At 37.7% G+C, this 19,584-nt stretch overlaps 1 protein-coding gene across 1 annotated transcript in view; it reads right to left on the bottom strand.

The window, feature by feature from the left end:
• Window positions 1-2,515: 2,515 nt before the first annotated feature.
• Window positions 2,516-19,584, bottom strand: part of LOC104558373 (transmembrane 9 superfamily member 2) — a 31,563-nt gene continuing 14,494 nt past the window's right edge. Inside the window, exons 10-17 of the mRNA XM_062006694.1 lie at window positions 17,473-17,605; window positions 15,926-16,045; window positions 15,694-15,751; window positions 13,037-13,196; window positions 12,299-12,450; window positions 11,383-11,494; window positions 10,784-10,955; window positions 2,516-3,130 (exon numbers count right to left, since the gene is read on the bottom strand). Coding sequence (XP_061862678.1) covers window positions 3,063-3,130; window positions 10,784-10,955; window positions 11,383-11,494; window positions 12,299-12,450; window positions 13,037-13,196; window positions 15,694-15,751; window positions 15,926-16,045; window positions 17,473-17,605 — 975 coding nt within the window. The 3' untranslated portion in view covers window positions 2,516-3,062. The remainder of the gene's footprint in view (window positions 3,131-10,783; window positions 10,956-11,382; window positions 11,495-12,298; window positions 12,451-13,036; window positions 13,197-15,693; window positions 15,752-15,925; window positions 16,046-17,472; window positions 17,606-19,584) is intronic.

Here is a 19,584-nt window from a genome sequence, read left to right as displayed (position 1 = left end):
CCAGAATCATGGAATGGTGGGGTTGGGCAGGGCCCTCCAGAGCACATCCAGCCCAAACCCCTGCTAAGGTAGGTTCCCCTCGATGAGGAGGCACAGGAACGTGTCCAGGCAGGTTTGGAAACCTCCCACGAAGGAGCCTCCACACTTTACCTAGCCAGCTGTGCCAGGGCTCCCTCACCCAAATACTAACCATTTCATCTTCAAAATCCATGGCCAGTTCAACGTACAGTGGACAAGACCTTTTACTCAGTTTAAAAACTCCTAAAGAATGCTTACAATCACTGGAAAACCACATTATTACAACCCATTCTGCATTCAATAAAACTACAAAGTTTGCCTACTTTGTGGCTAACAGTTGACCCATGCTCATAGCAATTGGTATTTAACTTACAACCTGGTGGCTTTCTCTGGAAGTGCAAAGTCAAATGACAGCTTGCAGCTTTTCCTTAGCCAAAAACAAAGATGGGAGAAAATGCTTTCTGAGGGCTTACATCTAGATCTTTGCAAATAGCACAAACCCCAGATCTGGGGACAGCAAAAATACTGAGATGTAGAGGAAATGAAGGGGCAAGATGGGTAGTGGTCTCTTGGGCAGGGGGAACACAGCAGCAAATCTCACTCACAGGTGTGCACAGATGGGAAAACTAAGAGGGACAAACTACTTTAAAACATGTAACCACTCGGGTATTAGTGAGTCAGTACACTGCCTGCCCCAGTTCATCCATGTAGCATGTAAATAAAGATCATCCTTAAAATTCAACTTAATGGTACCCATACAGCCCCTGACAGACCATTACAGCAGAACAACTGCTGCTGCCATTACAGCATCCATCTATTTTGAAGAAATGAGCCCAAAACTCAAGACTTTGTCTGATGGTTTTAGACAGTCTGTTGCTCCACAGCATTTTGTCTCCAAAGACTGTTATGAATTATGCCAGATTTGCATGGACGGGGCCCATTACAGAGTTCTCTGATGATAACTGTGGGAGAACAACTGATTTCACTTTTATGGCTTTGGCTCTAGATTATGGGGCAAGCTTCAGAAACTTGCTTAATCCAGTTTCTTCCTTTTAGCTCACCAGTAGTCACTGTCAAAGCAGAGAAAGCACCATAAATACAATTTTACAACTCATTTTACTTTGACTCTTACGAAACACATTTATTAATCTGGCAATTGTTCCTGCTGGGATTTTATGCCAACTGTAGATCCAAATTCTCTCATGAATTCATTTCCCTTTGAACACGTAAAATCCAAAAGCAGCTTCAGCCAAGAATTGCGGAGTTCTGGGGTTTTTTTAAAGTAGCCAATAAACCTCCATCCCAAACTCTAAATATCCAGCTTAATAGGAGGGATCTTTTTAAACAGAGGAGCACCAATTTCAGTATTTCTCTCATGGCAACTTAGTAGTTCTTCAGCTCTGGAAGGGAACAGAAAAGAAATGGTTTAGGAATAAGAGGGGGAAAACATCTGGGAGGCCAAGTTGCCATCAAGAGCATACCTGAACCTTGCTTTAAACAAGTTATTGTAGCCAGCTCCTTCTGGTGTACTACTGCTTGGGCCTTCTTACTGAGACATCCAAAGCCTCGTTTTCATGTCACAGGCTCTGTTGAAAAGACATACCCTGGAACTCATCCCACCTTAGCCAGGTTATCTGTCCCACTCTTCAGAAACCTGGAAGTGACAACTACAGCTAGAGGTGAAACTTGAAATCCTAATACCAAAGATTACACTTTGTAAAGCACATTAAACACAAACTACAATTACCTGGTATTTGTACGACTCGAAAAAGATAGAGAGTCATTTTGGGTCTCGTTAAATTGTGGGCTTAGACATTGAAAAGCAGCTTCCAGTGATGAATGTTTCCATATGCCAGTTAATAAGCTTTGAGTATTTCACCCATTAATCTGAGAGAACAGCCCCTCACTCATCTCCAGCGGGGTCAGAAACGTGGCCATTGGAATTATGTGTCTGAGGTGAGTGTCTGCTCAGCTTCAAGTGCAATTCAAGATTTTGGGGAGCCTCTTCACAACTCTGACATTCCTGAGAATACTTATAACTGAAGAGCCTATTCAGACAGTCATCTTACATAAGCCAGCATTTAAGCACAGGGTCTGCAGAGCAGGAAGAACAGCTTCACCTTTAAGAATCACCCACTGGATTCACAGCTAACATCCCAACAGGCTGCAGAGCCTTCACAGGATGGAGAACGAGATGTGTGTTTCAGAGGGCTAAAAGAAGGAAAAGGATTTTCAATCTTTGGTAGAAAGTAACAGTTTGCTCTGCAAAATGTATTTTGGGGGAAGTCAGAGAAAGTTCACAGCCAAGGCACAGGTAATGGCAGCAGCAGCTGTGGATTCAATGACCTCTCAGTCCTTCTGCTGGCATCAATTTGCAGCCAAAGTCACAGCCAAACTGCTTGTAAACAACAAAAAAACCTCAAGAGCTACCAACTGGTCACACTCATGTAATCTGTGCCCAAGTAGTCAAGGCCTAATTAACAAGAAAGCAAACAAGTCAGAGTTGTGCAGTTTTATTTGAACCAAAAACCAATGTCGAGAGTTTTAATAAAGTCTACATTACACTAAATGCATGTACATTTGTAAGAAGATACCTACTTGTAAAGAAGGTGCAGGATAGTATGTACAATCATAGTTAAGTTAAAAAAAATTCACATTTTACATAGATTTACTTGAGAGTCCTATGCTTTTGTGGTGTATAAATGGGAACCAAGAGGTAAAAAAAAAAAAAGACTCACATGGAATATCAGCTGGAGAACTGTATAATGCACTCATTTTCCAAATGAAATAGGTTCACTGAACTTTTATTTGTCCTAAATCCAATTCTGGGTACAATTTTTAGAATTATTAGAATTAACATATTCAATGAGCAATGTAAACATTTTTCTAGTGGTGCCATCGCCTTCCATACAAATCTGTATTTTATGCTGTACTCTGCTCTTCAGCGTTCTCAAATTGGAATAATTACACAGGATGTTTTTCAATACATGGTAAAAATGATCAAACAGCAAGGGAGATATGTTCAAAAGACACTTTGAAGCTTTTCAGTCCACTTTCACAACACTGTAAATCTTACTTACAAACCAGAAGCAGGCAAAAAATCCAATAGTCCCTGAAATGAGAAAGGGAAAATGGTTAGTTTATCTTCCAGTTTGTTCTGAGAGAAAAATCTAACAAGTACTTCCCAGCAGGACAGAATACAACATTGTGATCCAGCTAACTACCCAGAATAACAGCACTTGTTAAATTTAACAACACACATTCATCCCTAGGCTAAGTTATTGATTTAGATCAAAGATGACTTTTAGGACGGTGCTGCTTGACGTACATTTAAACCACTGAAGGAGATGCTACTATCACCTCTAGCAGGCACACAGCATCCTTTAAGTAACTGCCTTTTATACACACACAAAGTCAATATCTACCTGGGTTTTTTAGGTCTACAATAGTTCACAGTCACCTATGAATTACGACACAAAACAAGGCCTTGGGAAAAGTCACCTGGCCTGGTTTTCTGTTCATTGTGCTTTATTTACACTCAAGAACAGGGAACTTCTTTCTTTGGATATCCTGTTACCTCCTTTTGCTAAAGCAGTGCTCTGAGTGCTATAGCAATGGGAGCAAGCAACAAATGAGATTAGCAGTGGCACAAACCAAACCACATAATTTTGTGTAAACGTGTAGTCAAGCTGCTGATTTTCTTGTCACAGGTCACTGTAGATAATAAAAACATACACGAGTTTGGGCAACTGAACAAATTCCAACACAAAGGAATCCAAAGGCTATTAATTACAGAGACACCATTTCAAGCTCTAAAAAAGTCACAGTTGATGGGAGGCTGGGAGAAAGTACCAGTGCATGTCTGTCCTGTTCTCATACTCCTTGGCAGTACTGCTGTGAGGGTGTCTGGGTGGCAGATCTGGGCTCTGGTTTGGTAAGGCCTGCCTTGATTTCTTACCAATCCATTCTTTATTCATCCAACTCAACAGCAGGAGAGAAAAATCACAACTACCTTCTGGAGGCACTTTGGGCTGCATGTCAAATCCTGTGGTTTGAGGCAGCACAGTGCAGACTTAGATGATGGAGAGAGGAGGTGACACCGAATGAGATCAGTCCATACCAATTTTCTACTTTTAAGATGAAGAACAAGACTGCAACTTGCACCCCACAGTGACTATTATGGGGCAACTGCAAAGACATTGTCCATCACATTTATTTTTAAATTACTTTAAGAACTTAGTATGCAAGGAGACATTGAGTACCATACAATTCATTAAGTCTTAAGCCTCTAAGGGAAGTGATGCATTATTCCTCATGCTTTTACCTAGGGGCAAACTGCCACACAGATGTTAAGCCTCACCAACTAAAAAACGGGAAGGTCTTGGTTTCAGCTGAATTCATTATTCAAGACACAACTACACGCCAGCCCTTAGCAGCTACACTAGAGGCACTTGCAAGATCATGCACTCAGTTCTTCCAGTTCTACACTCATCCTTTTCTGTCTGTATAGTCCTTGTTTAACATCAGCTCCAATTATTTTTTCCACTATTTCATTGGGACTGGTTTACCAACTAGAAAGTTCTTTAGTAAGCACTTATCTTTTCTACATCCATTACATTTCTGTCTTTCAGACCACATCTATGCACTTGATAAGTGAGGAACTTATCTTTGAATGCTTATTATCTATATGCCAGTTCTTGTATTCTTTGTGCTACCATGTATATTTGCAGTTAAAGGCTTTTTGACAGCCTAGTATTATATGCCACAGATTACCCTTTTCCTCCAAGTTTGCAGTTATCATCTTCTGAAACAGTAGGAGATGACAGATTTGCTGCTGTTGATAGGAGATCAGACACCAGCCACAGAAGGAATTTAATTCCTTTGGAGGTTTGACATCACTAAGTCTTTACAGTTTATGGTCAATTCTCACTCTTTCCTACTGTGTCCAATACTCCAATATCAGCATTGTTACTCTAAGCTTTACTCTCATGGTTTTTTTCCTAGCAATGGTTCTCAGCACCTGCTTTCTAGTTGTTTTCATAATATAGCCAACTTTTGAGCCTTTTATGGCTTTGAAAGCAACATTTCTTCCAAATGCTTAAGCAATGAAGTATCTTAAAAATTCATCTGCTGTTCTAGAACAAAATGGTACCATAATAAAAATTAATAACCTCAACACAAAGGTGAGATTTTTCCACATTTTTCTGACTGTGCCATTACTTTATATGGGAATATACTCCAAATCCACAGTATTTTCCTCCAATCCTTCTCACTCTGATCTCTCTGATATACCAGCTTTCTATAAAACATGGCCTCAATCATAGCAGAATCTGAAGACCTCACACTGTGAACAAGTATTTCATCTATAAACAGATTTTCACAGATCTCAGTAATATTGATTTTTAACTTCCCTCCTAAAAAAAAGTCTGTTTAGCAAATCAAAGACCAAGTACCTCCTACTCCTTTTCTGAACTTTATCAGAAATTTTGCCAGTGCACTGGAACTATAGGTTGTAACACAAGCACTAAGTAGTATTGTTTGTCAGACACCAAATTTGCAGGAGATTCACCAAGATACAGCCTTATGTAGTCAGTACTTTCCCTGGGCAGTAGAGTTTCCCTCTGCTGTTACTTCCACAGTGCTTTATTCCAACACTAATAATTAGGGCTTACCAGTACCGTAACTTCTTCTTCCCTCCCACAAACAAATTCACCCTACAAATTCTAGATGTGGACAGTTGTATAGATGAGAAACTTCTTAAAAGAGCATCAACCTAAGGACCCCATCATCTGTCAAAACTACCTCTCCTAAATAGTGTACTTGACACTCAAAGATCAGATGGGTTTAAAGGTGCTGGCAGAATCACAACTATTTTGAAAATCTACCTCAAGAATCAAACTGCAGATCTGTAAGTGAGAATTAATCACAGCAAATTAACTCCGTGGCTTTAGTGCTGTTTTTTCCTTTTTTGAAAAGTAACATGGGCCAAACACTCAGATTGGGAACTTCTAAAAGCTGAGGTCAGCAGAGTTGTGCTGATAGTATGAAATAAGAAATTAATATAAGTTAAAGCAGCTAATAAAGTAGTGTGTCCTTCAGCTGTACAGCTGCTCTATGTACAAGGATTGCTTATGGTACTGCAGCTAAATGCTTAACTTTTGAAGATCATAAGCAGCTCAGTGCCTGGTTTCATTGAAATTCAGAGGGTTTTCCACCTCCGATCTGAGGATGTTTGTGATTCCATGAACTGTTGAGGTCCACATGTCAAGTCAAAAAGTTATCACTTTTCTATATAGGACTAAATACCCCAAACAGAAAGGAACATGCAAATAAATAATGATTGGGGAAGAAGAATAACTCTAAACTTATTATTTCAAAATTCTAGCTAGAATATGCTTTCTACATTTTAGCCCATTTCACAAGTTTGACAGTTGTTACAAATTCTGGCACTTCATACAAAAAAGCATGACCACACTGGATCTTTAGGCCAGTGCTGACTAGTATAACAAGCTCTCAGATTCTCCTTTTAACTATTTTGACTACGACTAATCTTAAAATACAGGTAGGTAAGATCAATTTCCTACAGCTCTACCCAGGAAAGTTGCTATCATTAGTTGCTCTAGTTAAATTACAACCTGCCATCTTAACTGCCATGGCTTGAAACACATTTTCTTGAGGAGCATGCACAGCTCTTCAATCTTGAGCATTTTCCTAAGCACATCTTGTACCAAAATTGCACTCACCCCTTACTTAAAGTATGTCTCATTAGAACAGTAGGACTAGTTAGGAAAGCTGTAGATAAGACCACCCAAGGATCTAGCTTGTTATTTGTTTCTTTCGGAACACATTCAGACTGAAACCAGTTTTGAAGCACTATCAACAAGAAGCATAGCTCTTCAGCTTCCTGCTTTGCTGACAGACATCAATGAACACATGACAGAAAACAGACTCCCAAAGGTGGTTTTTACAAAGCCATTAAATTCTAACAGTAAGTACTAAGAAGAAAAGAACAACAACCAAGAAAACCCCAGAAAACTCAAAAGCCCTAAACAAACAACCCCTCCACTAGTTCAATGAGTTAATACCTGCAAAATTATTTTCCAGTTGGTCTCAACTCCTTTCCAATGAAGGTTTCTACAACATTCCTACCTCTCTATGAAACAACACAGCACAAAGATACAAGGTCTGATGCCAATTCCTCCAGTCTGTCTGTAAAATCTGTTTACTACATTTCATCTAAAATTGCAATCCACTTTCATGGATAATTTTTACTTTAACCAATCCTAAGCATTCATCCTCTTAGATTAAGTGAAAAAGCATCTGAATGGCATGCAGTTAAGAATCTATTTTTTTGAGGTAAACCTTTAGTCCTCCCTAAGTGAATGACCTTCATGTTTTAAGATTCTGCCTCTCTGAATGACCCCTACTAGTCCAGGAAACTGATGCCATCCCCATGTGCTGCAGCCCCCTGTATGTCACTGATCATCCTAGGAAGGTACAGCTAAAAGATCATTTTTGCAAGAGCTATTTAAAATTCCAGAGTCTAGCTATGAAGATATCTCAAGTCATTTCCCTAGCCAAGAGGTAAAATGCATCCAATACATCCATTTCTACTTAGTAGGGAGACACTGACACCTCACTTGTTTTAGATCTTGTCATCCTCCAGTTTATATGCTGCTGAATACTCTGGTCTGGAATGTAGTGCTACCACTTTGCAAGAGAGTTTTCTTATACCCAGGAAGAAGACCTTATACACAGAAAGCTAGCATCTAACTGGGCAAGGGAAAGTTATTAGTAAACTGGTTTAAATTCAAAATTAAAACCAAGGATTGTTGGACAGAACAATGCTAAACTGCATTAAGCAGACTATTCTGCTCTATTCATTTCTTCTAGCTTTACTGTTTAATGAAGAAAAAAGAATTCAAAGCACGAACAGATTGTAAGAAAGCAAATAGAAAAGCACTCTGCACTTGGCTGATACTTCTTATGTACCTTAGAAGCTCTCTGTATCATACTGGTTTCAATCACTGCACAGTGGTGGGTGCTTCAGAATCTCGGATTCTAAACACAATCTACACAGAAGATCAAAACTCAATTTTGAAAATGGCATTAACTCACAAGTGAAAATGATGTTCAAAAATAGAGGTCACTCTACAGCAACACGCTTTGACTATGTTCAGCATTTTTTCGTCTCCTACCATAAAACACATGTCATCATGTAGCTATCCTCATTCAACCACACTTATTATTTCTTGAGAGATTAGCTGCACTTTGTACATTCCAATAAAATTGGCTTGTTTGGATGTGCACATTAATTGTTAGATTTTACTGGTCAGATTACATTATTGTCCATGTTGCCTTACAAGCATTCAGCTCGTATTTACTTATTCGTTATGATCTCTTTTGCAATGTCCACAGTAACACACCACACCACCACAGAGGAGGTATTAACACTGCCCTTTATATTTCTGTCAGAGTTGCTGAGACCTAACAGGCAAGAATAGACAAATCCAAAATACCAAGTGCTAACTTAAGTGGAACAGATCAAGGTTCCTTTTTGGGAATATACATAGAGGAAGAATGCTATTAATGCAAACAGGGTGTAAAGTTACCTCAGCAAACTCCCTCCCTTCCACAAACTTGTGAAGGGCTGAACTCTTATTTTCCAAACAAGTGCTATCAAGGAACGTTTTACAAAACAAAGCAAAGTTAGGTGTCTTCTGCTAGTCAGCTATCTAGAAAAGCTTACATTTCAGTCACCCCCCCCAATCAAACTAAACATAGAAAATTCATCATAGCATTTTACACTACCAGGGGTTTATTACACACTCCATGGGACTATTATACCCACTACCTTTCTAGTGACTAGCGCTTCTATTACATTTAGAAAAAAAACACAAGATCATGTAGTAGTTTTCCTCATGAACTATAAATGCAACAGTCATCATTGTGGTTCTGTTCAAAAAAAAAAAAAAGACACTGCAGAAGTAACAGTAGCAGTTTGTTATTGTACTTCTGGGGCCTCACTGGCCTCCAGGTCAAGAACTCAAGGATCAGCACATCTGAAGCTTTTAAGGCCATTTCAGCAGCTGCCATGACAGTTTCAATTATCATTTTATATACGAAAGAGATATTTTTAATTCTATCAGTTTGCATCTGGTAAGTGAAATTGAACTTGGCAGAATAGCAACTAACCTCTGCTAAAAGCTAGACATGTATTAACGTATTGCTTCAGTTTAAAAGTAATTAAAACATTTTAGACTACAGTTTGGAGGGTTTTTTTAAGGATATGTAACATATTATAAAAGACATCTGGAGCTTGCCTGTTTTGCCAAGATTTAAGCAGGGGCTTTACTGGCAATATGCCAACTGCTGTGTTTGCCTTCTAATAATTAAAAATTAGGAGAATTAAATGCTCTTTGCTTTCTCCCCCCACTTCTTTTAAAAAATGTTTATTTTTACATTCTTTTGAAGAAACACGAGTCTAAATAGCAAACAACAATAAAAATCTAGCAGTAAGTGCCAGTTATTGTTACTAAATGTAATTTTTAAAGAGTAATAGGTTTGTTCAAACATATGGTAATTTTCTTCCATGTTTTATTATGAAAAGTGCTTTTTTGCCTCATATCAACCACTATTAGAAGCAGTAAAGATGAAAGAGGTCCTTATCACTGCTGAACTGACAAACTTGAAATCTGACGCTAACTTATTTTCATTACTTATTTTAGCCACTCTTTGTTAACTGCATCAAGGGAGTTACATGATGTATTTCCTAAAGCCATCACACAGTAATTTCAACAGGTTTCAATAACAATCCAAACCATGATGTCCTACACAGAGAGATTGTCTAGGGTTTGTTTTATGACCAATCCATGCCAACCAGCATTTTCTCTAGTTCTATCATTGCAGTAGTGCTAAGTAGAGTGATATAGAAAAGATTTGACTTAATGTGTTAAAACTACACAATAGCAGCAGTATGATGAACACCAATACAAAATGTCCCTGGCTATTTTGAAAGGATCCATATCTATCAAAGACCTTCTAATTTCATCTCACACATGGTAATTCAGGCTCAGATTTCACATGAGATCAACCTTGAAATTCCAGTTTCAGCCAAGTAACTATGACTATTAGAGTAATTCTATAAATGATATTTAGTCTGCATGAATAATATCAGAAAAGTTGAACTCTTAAAGGAGGCCCCTATTTCAAATAGGTTCCTCTAGCTGAGGTATGCTCCTATCATTAAGGTGTAGTGCTTAATGAGCCAGTAAGACTATCTCTAACACCACTAGAACTCTCTATCATCAACATTCACATCTTTCCCAACATGAAACTGCTTCACTTGCTCATAGTAAAAGCTGAAAACAGCTTTTATTCTCCATATGAGGAATGCAACATCTCCAGCTATAGAGCTTCTGAAACCACATATGAAATCCAGAATCAAGTTAGACACTCCTGATATCAAAGTGAACAAGAATAGCACTTTGAAAGTATAATGGTTTGAATTCACTGCTAATATAACCTGCAATAAAGAAAAATTAATTATACTATAAATAAATGTAATTTCAAGTTAGGAAAAAACCCAAACCTTCTAAAGAATATCTTCCTGTGATGTGGTGTCACAAACCACAAAAGTAACACTGACAAAAGAGCTAAAAATTGTATTTAATGTTTCAGACAGTCCAAGTTTCATGTTTTTCATTTCAAAAAACTGAAACGCCTGCATTCATTTTTTATTTTAGTTTGAACTAAATGTACTTACCTGTGAAAAGGAAAAAAATCAAGACCATGATCATTGTGTAACCAAAGTATAAAATGGTGCTGGCAGTTCCTGTGATCTGGAGTTTTGAGAAGAAGTAATGAACTGCATAGATAAAGAGATAAACTGCTGTAAAGCTGCTCGTCAAGAATGATCGCCACCACCAATGATAATCCTGCAAGAAACAAGAAACCATTCAGTGAGAGACATCACACAGAAAACAGAATATAAGTATGGTGGCTGAAAAATAGCACTGTTTTATGAGATATATTGTCTTCCAAGTTTATCTCAAAAAAAAAAAGAAACATTCCAGCATAGCATGTAGCTACTCTTTAATTTCTCCAAGTCGGTTGTATTGTTTTCCACTATGAACAGGATGTTATTCTAAGATCAAAGCATTTTACTTCTGCTCATGTGCTGCAAACGATGGATTTTGAAGCAAAAGGCACATTTCAGAAGAGTGGCCAAGAAAAGCATGTCAAGGGCTGACAATACAATCTATTCACAGCATTCAGCACATCCCAGTACATGTGAATACCTCAAATCCACCATTAACATCTTCCAGCTACAAGTGGTATCTAGATCAAAACTGTACTTTTTACCTCTGCACACAGATGGAAGTAGCACAGCAAAACTGTAGCCTCAGAACACGTAATTAGGAGAATTATAAAAACTAGGAACAGGAAACCAAACATGTAGTACATCTGATGAGACCTAAAATAAAAAATACATAAAAACAAGAGTCTAATTTTTTGCTGAAGGTCTCTGAGTTAATTCACTGTGTTCCCTGCCCAGATGCTAAGCTAATGAAAAAGAAACACGGAGTTTTTTTCCTGTACCCAAATGTACTCTGTAAGTAAAGCAATTATCTAATAGATTTGCATTTAAAGAACTGATTTAGAAAACAGTTCCATAATAAATATCAGCATAAACAAAGGACACCTCAAAAACATGTCAACTTCAGGTTATTTTTTTCAATTGAACAATGTATTAAACATTTCATATTTAGATTGTGAAAGTTATTAAAGACTCCACTGGTTTAATTTTCCATGCACTTGCTTGACTAATTTTTGAAAAGATTTAGGAGTTGTGTGGATGTTTCACAGGCAGTGGAGGCTTTGCCTTACAGAACATGGACTCCCACATTCTTGATCTGCCTCTGAATTAACAGATGGAACCGGATCATACTAGTTTCATAAACCATAATACAGTTACAGAAGAGGTTAGGCTCCACCTAACCACAACAGCATGAAATGAGGCTTGTGCTGTTGAGAGCTAGAAAGATAAAACAAGGAAACTGGACTTGAATCTCATACTTTGCAGTTGTCAGTAAGAATTAGTTTTATAATTTCTAAGCATGGGAATAAACATGCAAATTCTGGAAATGCCACAAAATTCTGCAAGATCAAAAAATTTAAGAACCGCTTTATTCCTCACATTCGTTGGTTTGAGATACTCAAACTCAACTATCTGTTTGCAAACCAGAATAATTACAACAGCAGAAACAAAAATACTCACCAAATGCTATTCAGAATGAAAAAAAGTTGAATAAAAATACAGCCAAAGGGCAAGATGCCACCCATTATGATACCAGGCAATGGTTTTGTGAAAAAGGACTGTTCTGGTATTTGACGAGGAATCTGGTTTGTACGAACTGGATGTTCAATTGGCTTGGGAAGAAATGAAAAGAAATTGTTACATCATCAATAAGACAGCTTTTCCCTAATATAACACCTAAAGATTTCATGAATAGAACTTTATTTTCATGCATAAGCCATCACAAATTACCAAATCAAGAAAACTACAGACTTGACATCCATCATTGGGAAAAAAAACATGTATGTTTTAGATATTCCAGCTACTGGTCAGTAAGCAAGGCAGAACACAAGGAAAGCAAGCTGTTCAGTCCTTAATAAAAAGTTGTCTGGCTCAAAATATCTCAAACTAGAGAGCTACAAACTGAAGTATTACTTAAAAAAATGAAGCTGCTGAGGTATTACTCAAGTACAGAAAGTGAGACCTCCAAGATCACTGTTAAAATCTGATTCTAATGAACAGACAGAAAAAAGAGTAAGTATAGTGTGACATTACAAGCATGTACTCAATATCAAAATCATGAAAAAGTAAAATATCATTTACACTCAAAAGGCCACAGATGTCTGAATTTCAATCTAAGCAGTTCCTGTACACTTAGGGATTCAACAACTCAACTGCAGAAGAGAGGTATATTTCAAAACTGTATTCAAAGAGCCCTACCTTCTCTTTGAAGCCAAAATAGGCACCAACAAAGGTTAGTGGGACTGAAATTCCAAACCACATAGCTAGGATAGCGACCAAAGTGCCAAAAGGGATGGCAGCTGAGGATCCTTTCACCCATAGAATGAGATTCATAATGAAGAAATCAGCAAAGACAATCCTGGAAAAAAGATCAGAAAAGGTATTTAAATATTCAGTAAAGAATAAATATCTATTAAGGTATGTCTGCATCAGAAAAAAAATAGCTTCTTGCAATCTCATTCACTAAGAGTCCCAATTACCTCCAGCAATAGTGCAGTTAATGTAAAAAGCCTGCAACACCCAATGCCTATAATGCAAGCATCTATGGGAAAGGCACTACTTAAATAAACACTGCATGTAAAACTAAAAAGTAACAGAGAAAAGACTCCAAAGTATGCTAAAAGAGAAACTAAAGTTTAAAACGTCCTGTCTGAATCAGCTTTCTTATTATTGCCAGTCATTTAATTCCTTTTATCAGGTCCTTTCTGACCAGTAAATTCCCTCTGAAACAAACACTGACTGCAAAACTTGACATTTAGGAAGCCACACATCACTCTCACAACAAATATATAGCCTGCTGCAGCATCTGGCACAGCAACATGGTAGGAGAAGGGTGGATTAAAAAGGACTCTTCCCTACCACAGAATCTTTGTTATCAACACCTCATGGAGTTACACAGTTAAGTGTGTGTTATCACACCTCTGGAGAACTTAAAGACTGCATCAGTCATGACATGTCTCCAGACCTGTTCTTCTCTCCTCAGTTAAGTACAGCTAAATACCCTGGGAACACAATAGGAAACAGCTCAAGTAGTATAATAAAGATTTCAAATATAACATTGTGAAAACAAAGCAAAACATACTGCAACAGAACCCCATCTAAAAGCCTGCTCAAATTGTTATTATCCATGGACTTAGATATAACATAGGAAATTCAGGAAGGGCCCTTGCGAAATGCAGCACTGTCTAGGGTTTGTGCTCCTGAGGCAGAATTTAAACCACCCTGAAGTGAACTCGCATCCTCTACTGTACTTAATTCAAAAAGGAAGCAGGGAGGATTAGAGCAATAGACAGGCTCCTTTCTTGCTAAGAGAGGCCTTACACTTGCCAAAACTGTCTGGGGGAAAGAGACTTGTTCAATAAGCACACCCAAGCGACCCCTGGTGTAAGCATCTTGTTGAACAAAAAATGAAAAGCAAATCCATTTTAGAAATCCTTCTAATCTTTATCATCTGCCCAAGCTCATAACACAGACCTTACTTACCCTCTCCAAAGTTAGAAAAAAAAGACAACTGCAAATATGAATTCCCATCAGTCTACTGGGACTCTAAAGGCCTTAGGCTGTTTATGATATTATGCAAATTCACTGAACTAGCATAGCATAATCAAGACATCTGTTCCTATTCTACCATCCCCAATCATTCTACTTCCTCTGTGAAACTTAATTTATTTGGGAGTTTAAATGATCAGCAAGATATTCCTTCCACCAATAAATATTTTCTTCTCTCTCAAGATAATATCTAAATGACAGCAGGGAGACTGAAGCACATTTTGGTTAGAAATAGGATTTTCTCATAGAATTACTATGCTCAATTGTTATCGAATGCATTACATTTCATTTGATGAAATTCTGCTTTACTAGAAAGCAAGTTATGGTTTATTCATTTTGGGGTTTTTTGAGGGGGGGAAAATACCTTAAGAAATTATTTATAAACTTTTCCTCAACTTTTGTCAAGGACCTTAGTCAAGAGATAGCTTCCTGTACTCAAAATTGCAACACAGAACTAGGGAAACGTGGAAAAGATATTAGTTTCTGTTACCTTTCTTCACTGACCTAAGTCTCATGAAAGATCTCGAGAGGCATGAGAAAACAAAAAGTGGGAGAGCTATTGCCTTTCCCAAGCACAATGCTGTTGGCCACAGTATGACACATGCTAAAGTCATATCTGAAAACAGGACATCATCTACATTTATAGCAGAAGGTTACAACCAACTTGAGAGTCCCTGCATCACTCTGATCCAGAAGCATGGTAAACATCTGCTGTGTAGTACAGCTGTATCTCATTATTTACTTTTAAAAATCCTACAGAATATTTCCCATGTCTCTTCCAGTAACATGGTTACAAGAAAACACTGATACTATAACTACAGTATTAAGAGGTTCTGCCTAAAGGGCTGTCTCCCTATTTACAGAAGAGCACTACAGACACTCCAAAGTTACCACAAAACCATGTACTGCCTCAAAGTGACCACACCTGTTACCAGTTAAGGACAGGATTACCTGGAACATACCTAGTGCCGTGGTATCAAACTGGAATTACCCATCGCTATACATACTGTACTGCTACAGTGATTCCACCTTGCGAGAGTCCTCCTACCTCCACAGCTGAACACAGTACTTACACAGCTGAAGAACTAGAGTGAAGAATTAGGTCTAGAGTGCTAGGCTCCAGCTTCTCAGAATTCACTTTTCTTTATATCACAGACAATATACAAAAAGAACGGCAACTTGTAGAACAAGAAGGAAAATAATCACACAAATAAGCATCCTAACTTACTTCCCCCTCTCCCTTCTTCCCAGCTGAGATTCATTTATACTTAATAATAAAGGAAAGGATCAGGGGAAACAATACTAACCCAGGGCAAAGCAGTGCTGTAAGCAAAACGTTTGTCTTCCACTTCTCGCCTCTAAACGCTGAGGGAAAAAGTAAAAACAATTTCAAGTTCAAAACTTCTTCCAAAGGTTTTATAAATACAGCAGCAAGAAGTAAGTTTGCTGTCTGAGACACTTGTTCCAGCCTGAGGTTTATATTAAGCTGAGAAATACTGAACTTAACCTGCTGTGTCACAAACACACACGCATACTTACTCTTGTACATTCTGGCAGACACGTAACCAGCTGGAGTTCCCAATAAAACCCACAATACAACTGCACAGGTCATCAGAGCACCACGGTTTGCAGGAGAAAGAAATCCAAGGCAAGCTAGGACTTAAGAGACAAAAAGATTTAGTCATCTGGAGACACGCGTCAAAATTGTCCTATAATATATATCACAGTAAAGGCTTATACCTTTCATGATCAGGTATTGAATTGACTTGAATTCGTTCCTAATAAAGCATTATTTCCACCTCATCTTTTAAATAGTAAAAGCTTCTTGTACCCAAAAGACTGAACAATAAAATGCCACACAAAGGTGAACAATAAACCTGAACCAAATTTCAGCTTGAAAAAATCTGCGTTGAAAAATCCTACAGTCATCCTTTAAATACCCATGGTCAACACTTACACACGTTAAGTAACAAGAGAAGTTTATGTGGCATAAAAGGTCAACTGTGAACAAGCAGGGTTTTGACAGAATTTAGGGGGTTTTTGCTGGGAGAGGAAGTTGTTGGGGCTTTTTAAGGTTGGGGGCGGAGGAATGTTTTTAAAGGTAGAACTAAGTGTGAAGATAGAAGACCTTGCCTGAAATTCCACAATGGCTCTTGGCCACCATGATAGACAACACTGGAGTCAAGAATGTGGTATCCCGAAAATAAGCTGCTTGATTAGAAGAAAGATCTAGATGCCCAGAGACATTCCCAGAACAGGAGTCTGTCAGTGATTTTCAGAGGGGAGTTTTGTTTTCAAACAGAAAAAGAGTTTCCTCCCCCACCCCAATTTCTTTCTATATGACACGAGTTGCACAGGAAACTACTGCACTGAGGTACAAGGAGGCATGATCAACACTGAAAGCCCAGCAAGAGAATTCTAGTAATCTTACAGAATCATATAAAGAGTAGGAAAAAAGCAGCTCCTCGATGAAAGACCAAAAAAAAAAAGAATAAAATTTGGAAAGCAGTTTGATAAATTGTGTTGTAGTAAGTATCTCTACACTTCCCAATTCTGCTGTACAGCAAGAAAAGGAATTGTCATATACTTTATAGGTAACATCTAGTAAAACATCAACTTGTGACAGATTACATCCTCACACATATATATAGCAATTCATAGAGGTGCTCATATCTCAGTGTTGTTTCTTCAACTGGCACACATTCTTGCTCTCAGTTCTGCATGGCTGCAGGCTGTTGTGTCAAACGTATTACACAGAAAGTGTTCTGAGAACATTAAAGCTCTGATGATATGTCTTTGAACTTGCATTACTGGATCCTTGGATAATTTACACCATGACAAACTGCTTTTGTTTTTTAAAAAGGCACTTGTAACAAAGAAGCTTCATTTCTACCATCAGGAAGAATCTGAATTAGCCCAGATAGCATTACTAAAGCTATCTAGATTATTGTTATGAAGCTGCATTACTATTTTACTAAAGAAAGGACTTAAGTTTCCAAAAGAAAGCTTCTATTATTTGCTTCACAACATTGCATCTTTCTGACACTATTACACTCCAAATACATCATCTTAATAGAGTTACTCACATAAAGTAATAAATGTCATTATGAAAATCTGTGTTCCTTGGCCCAAAAAGACAGACAGTAACATTCCTTTCCTTGGAGGCCGAAACACATCTCCATGAACCAGCTTCCAGCCAAATTCCTCTTGGGCATCTTCCTGTATAAAATCAATAACGTCTTTAGCAAACATACATAATGCAGCAGTGAATTAACACAACCAAGATGCAAAATACATATTTAAAGTTTGATTAACTTCCAGTTTAGATCCAAAGACAGACTAATTGCATGTGATTCATCATTCATTGATTTTAAAAACCCCCTAATGGTTCAGGGAAAGAAAAAGCCAGGATTTATCAAGAAAATCCTCATCTCTTCAACCATGAAAAAAATGTAATTAGCCAAACCATGTAACATCATTCTAGATTTAAAACTAAAACAAAGCGTTCCATTTAACTGGGATTACAGCATTTCAATCTAGTTGAAGCATTTCTCTTTTTTTGCTTCCATTACAAAGCACGTCAGTCTAATGACAATATTAGAAAAGAATGAAATGGCCCGTTTACTCCAGAAGAAAGTCTGCTCCCTAGAATCACCAGGGGCAAGTACCAACACCCTCTGTCACACTGCCAGAGGGGAATGGATGGATGGCACAAGGTGGGGGAATCCTCAGTCCAGCAGTTCTAAGGAACCACTGCTGAAGAATAAAACTTTTTCATAAAGTCGCTCAAAACACACACCTCCCCTCATAACAAACACCTCAAACACAAGACCACAAGTACCCAACTCCTCAGGAAGATCACTCTCTTCCTCACAAAGTTAAAAGCTACAGGTTTTATTCACCCTAGGAGTACTGGGTTTAGTTCAATAGTACACAAAAAAACCCAGGGTAAGGCTACAGCCCAAACAGGTAACTGACACAGAGCTACTGACACTTGTGTCAGATCATGCCTTTTCCTTTTTTGCTACAGAATTGTTTTTCCCGTTCCCATATTGATAGCTCTGCTTGCATTTGTTTGCTAGAAATTACTCTCAGAAGTCTGGCATACTAATACAAAAATTGAAAATTACTAAACACAAGATAACACTTTGATAAAAAACAACAAAAACTATGCTTGCAAAGAAAATTGTATCAGATATCTAGGTATAATTCCAACACATCAGTTCTCTTCCAGTAAAGAAAGGTGTGTTGGGCTAAAGAATAAAGATCACATTGTCCTCTAAGTCTGATCTTAAACTGATTGTGATTATAATGAAAAAGTTGTGGAGGCAAGACAGAAGACTTTTCCCAGGTAGCTGTAAGTAAGGAATGAAAGGATTAAAAGATTACCACCTGAAGAAAATCTTTACCTGTTTTGAAAATGGTGTACACTAAGCTAAAAGAAACACTTAGTTCCTGGCAGAACAAGCAAAATGTTGTCCAAGTTTGGAATGGCTGGTGTTAGATTTCTCGTCTAAACGTCATCTGGCAAATATATTCTGGTGCCAATAGAAACTTTAAAACATAACTACATGGCAAATATCTTGGTTTAAGAAAAATTAAGAGAAACCAAACATGACACATTGAGTCCTCTGATTTATCTCGCATGGGTCTATGGGCCAGAGTGTTCATCTTAAAGCTCTATTTTTAATAAAACTCTTCCATTACAGGCCAACTAGCTGTAAGTCAGGATTTCCCAGGCTTTGGTTAAAGAGTTCAACAGTATTTTATATTGCTGACCTTTACAATTCAAAGGTAAGAATTGTGCAACTAATCCAAGTAGGCAGCTACATTTCATAGTTAAAAAAAAAATGAGGAAAAGGCTAAAATGATACTTTTGAATCTTGGCCAACATACTAAAAATTACCTACACTTTAAACAACTGCAGCAACTCTCACCTTCTTCATTAATTTAGTGTAGTTCTCAAAATAGTCTAACAAAGATTTAAGTCTCCACTCAAGTAGCCATGATGAAAGAGACTTTAAAAAATGACAAGGGTTTTACCTCTCACTGTTGAAAAGATATTGACATGAATTTTCTTAAGTTTGGTTCAGGAATCTTTCCTTAGTGGTAAGACCCTAAGAGTAATCTAATTATTTCTAAACACTTCATTAAGGTATGTCTCACTAAATCTACATCACACTAGAAGCCAGTTGGTT

The sequence above is a fragment of the Colius striatus genome, chromosome 13 (assembly GCF_028858725.1).
Source record: "Colius striatus isolate bColStr4 chromosome 13, bColStr4.1.hap1, whole genome shotgun sequence".
Taxonomy (NCBI): domain Eukaryota; kingdom Metazoa; phylum Chordata; class Aves; order Coliiformes; family Coliidae; genus Colius; species Colius striatus.
Note: the sequence above shows the minus strand (reverse complement) of the source record. Positions and strands in the feature narration are given on the sequence as shown.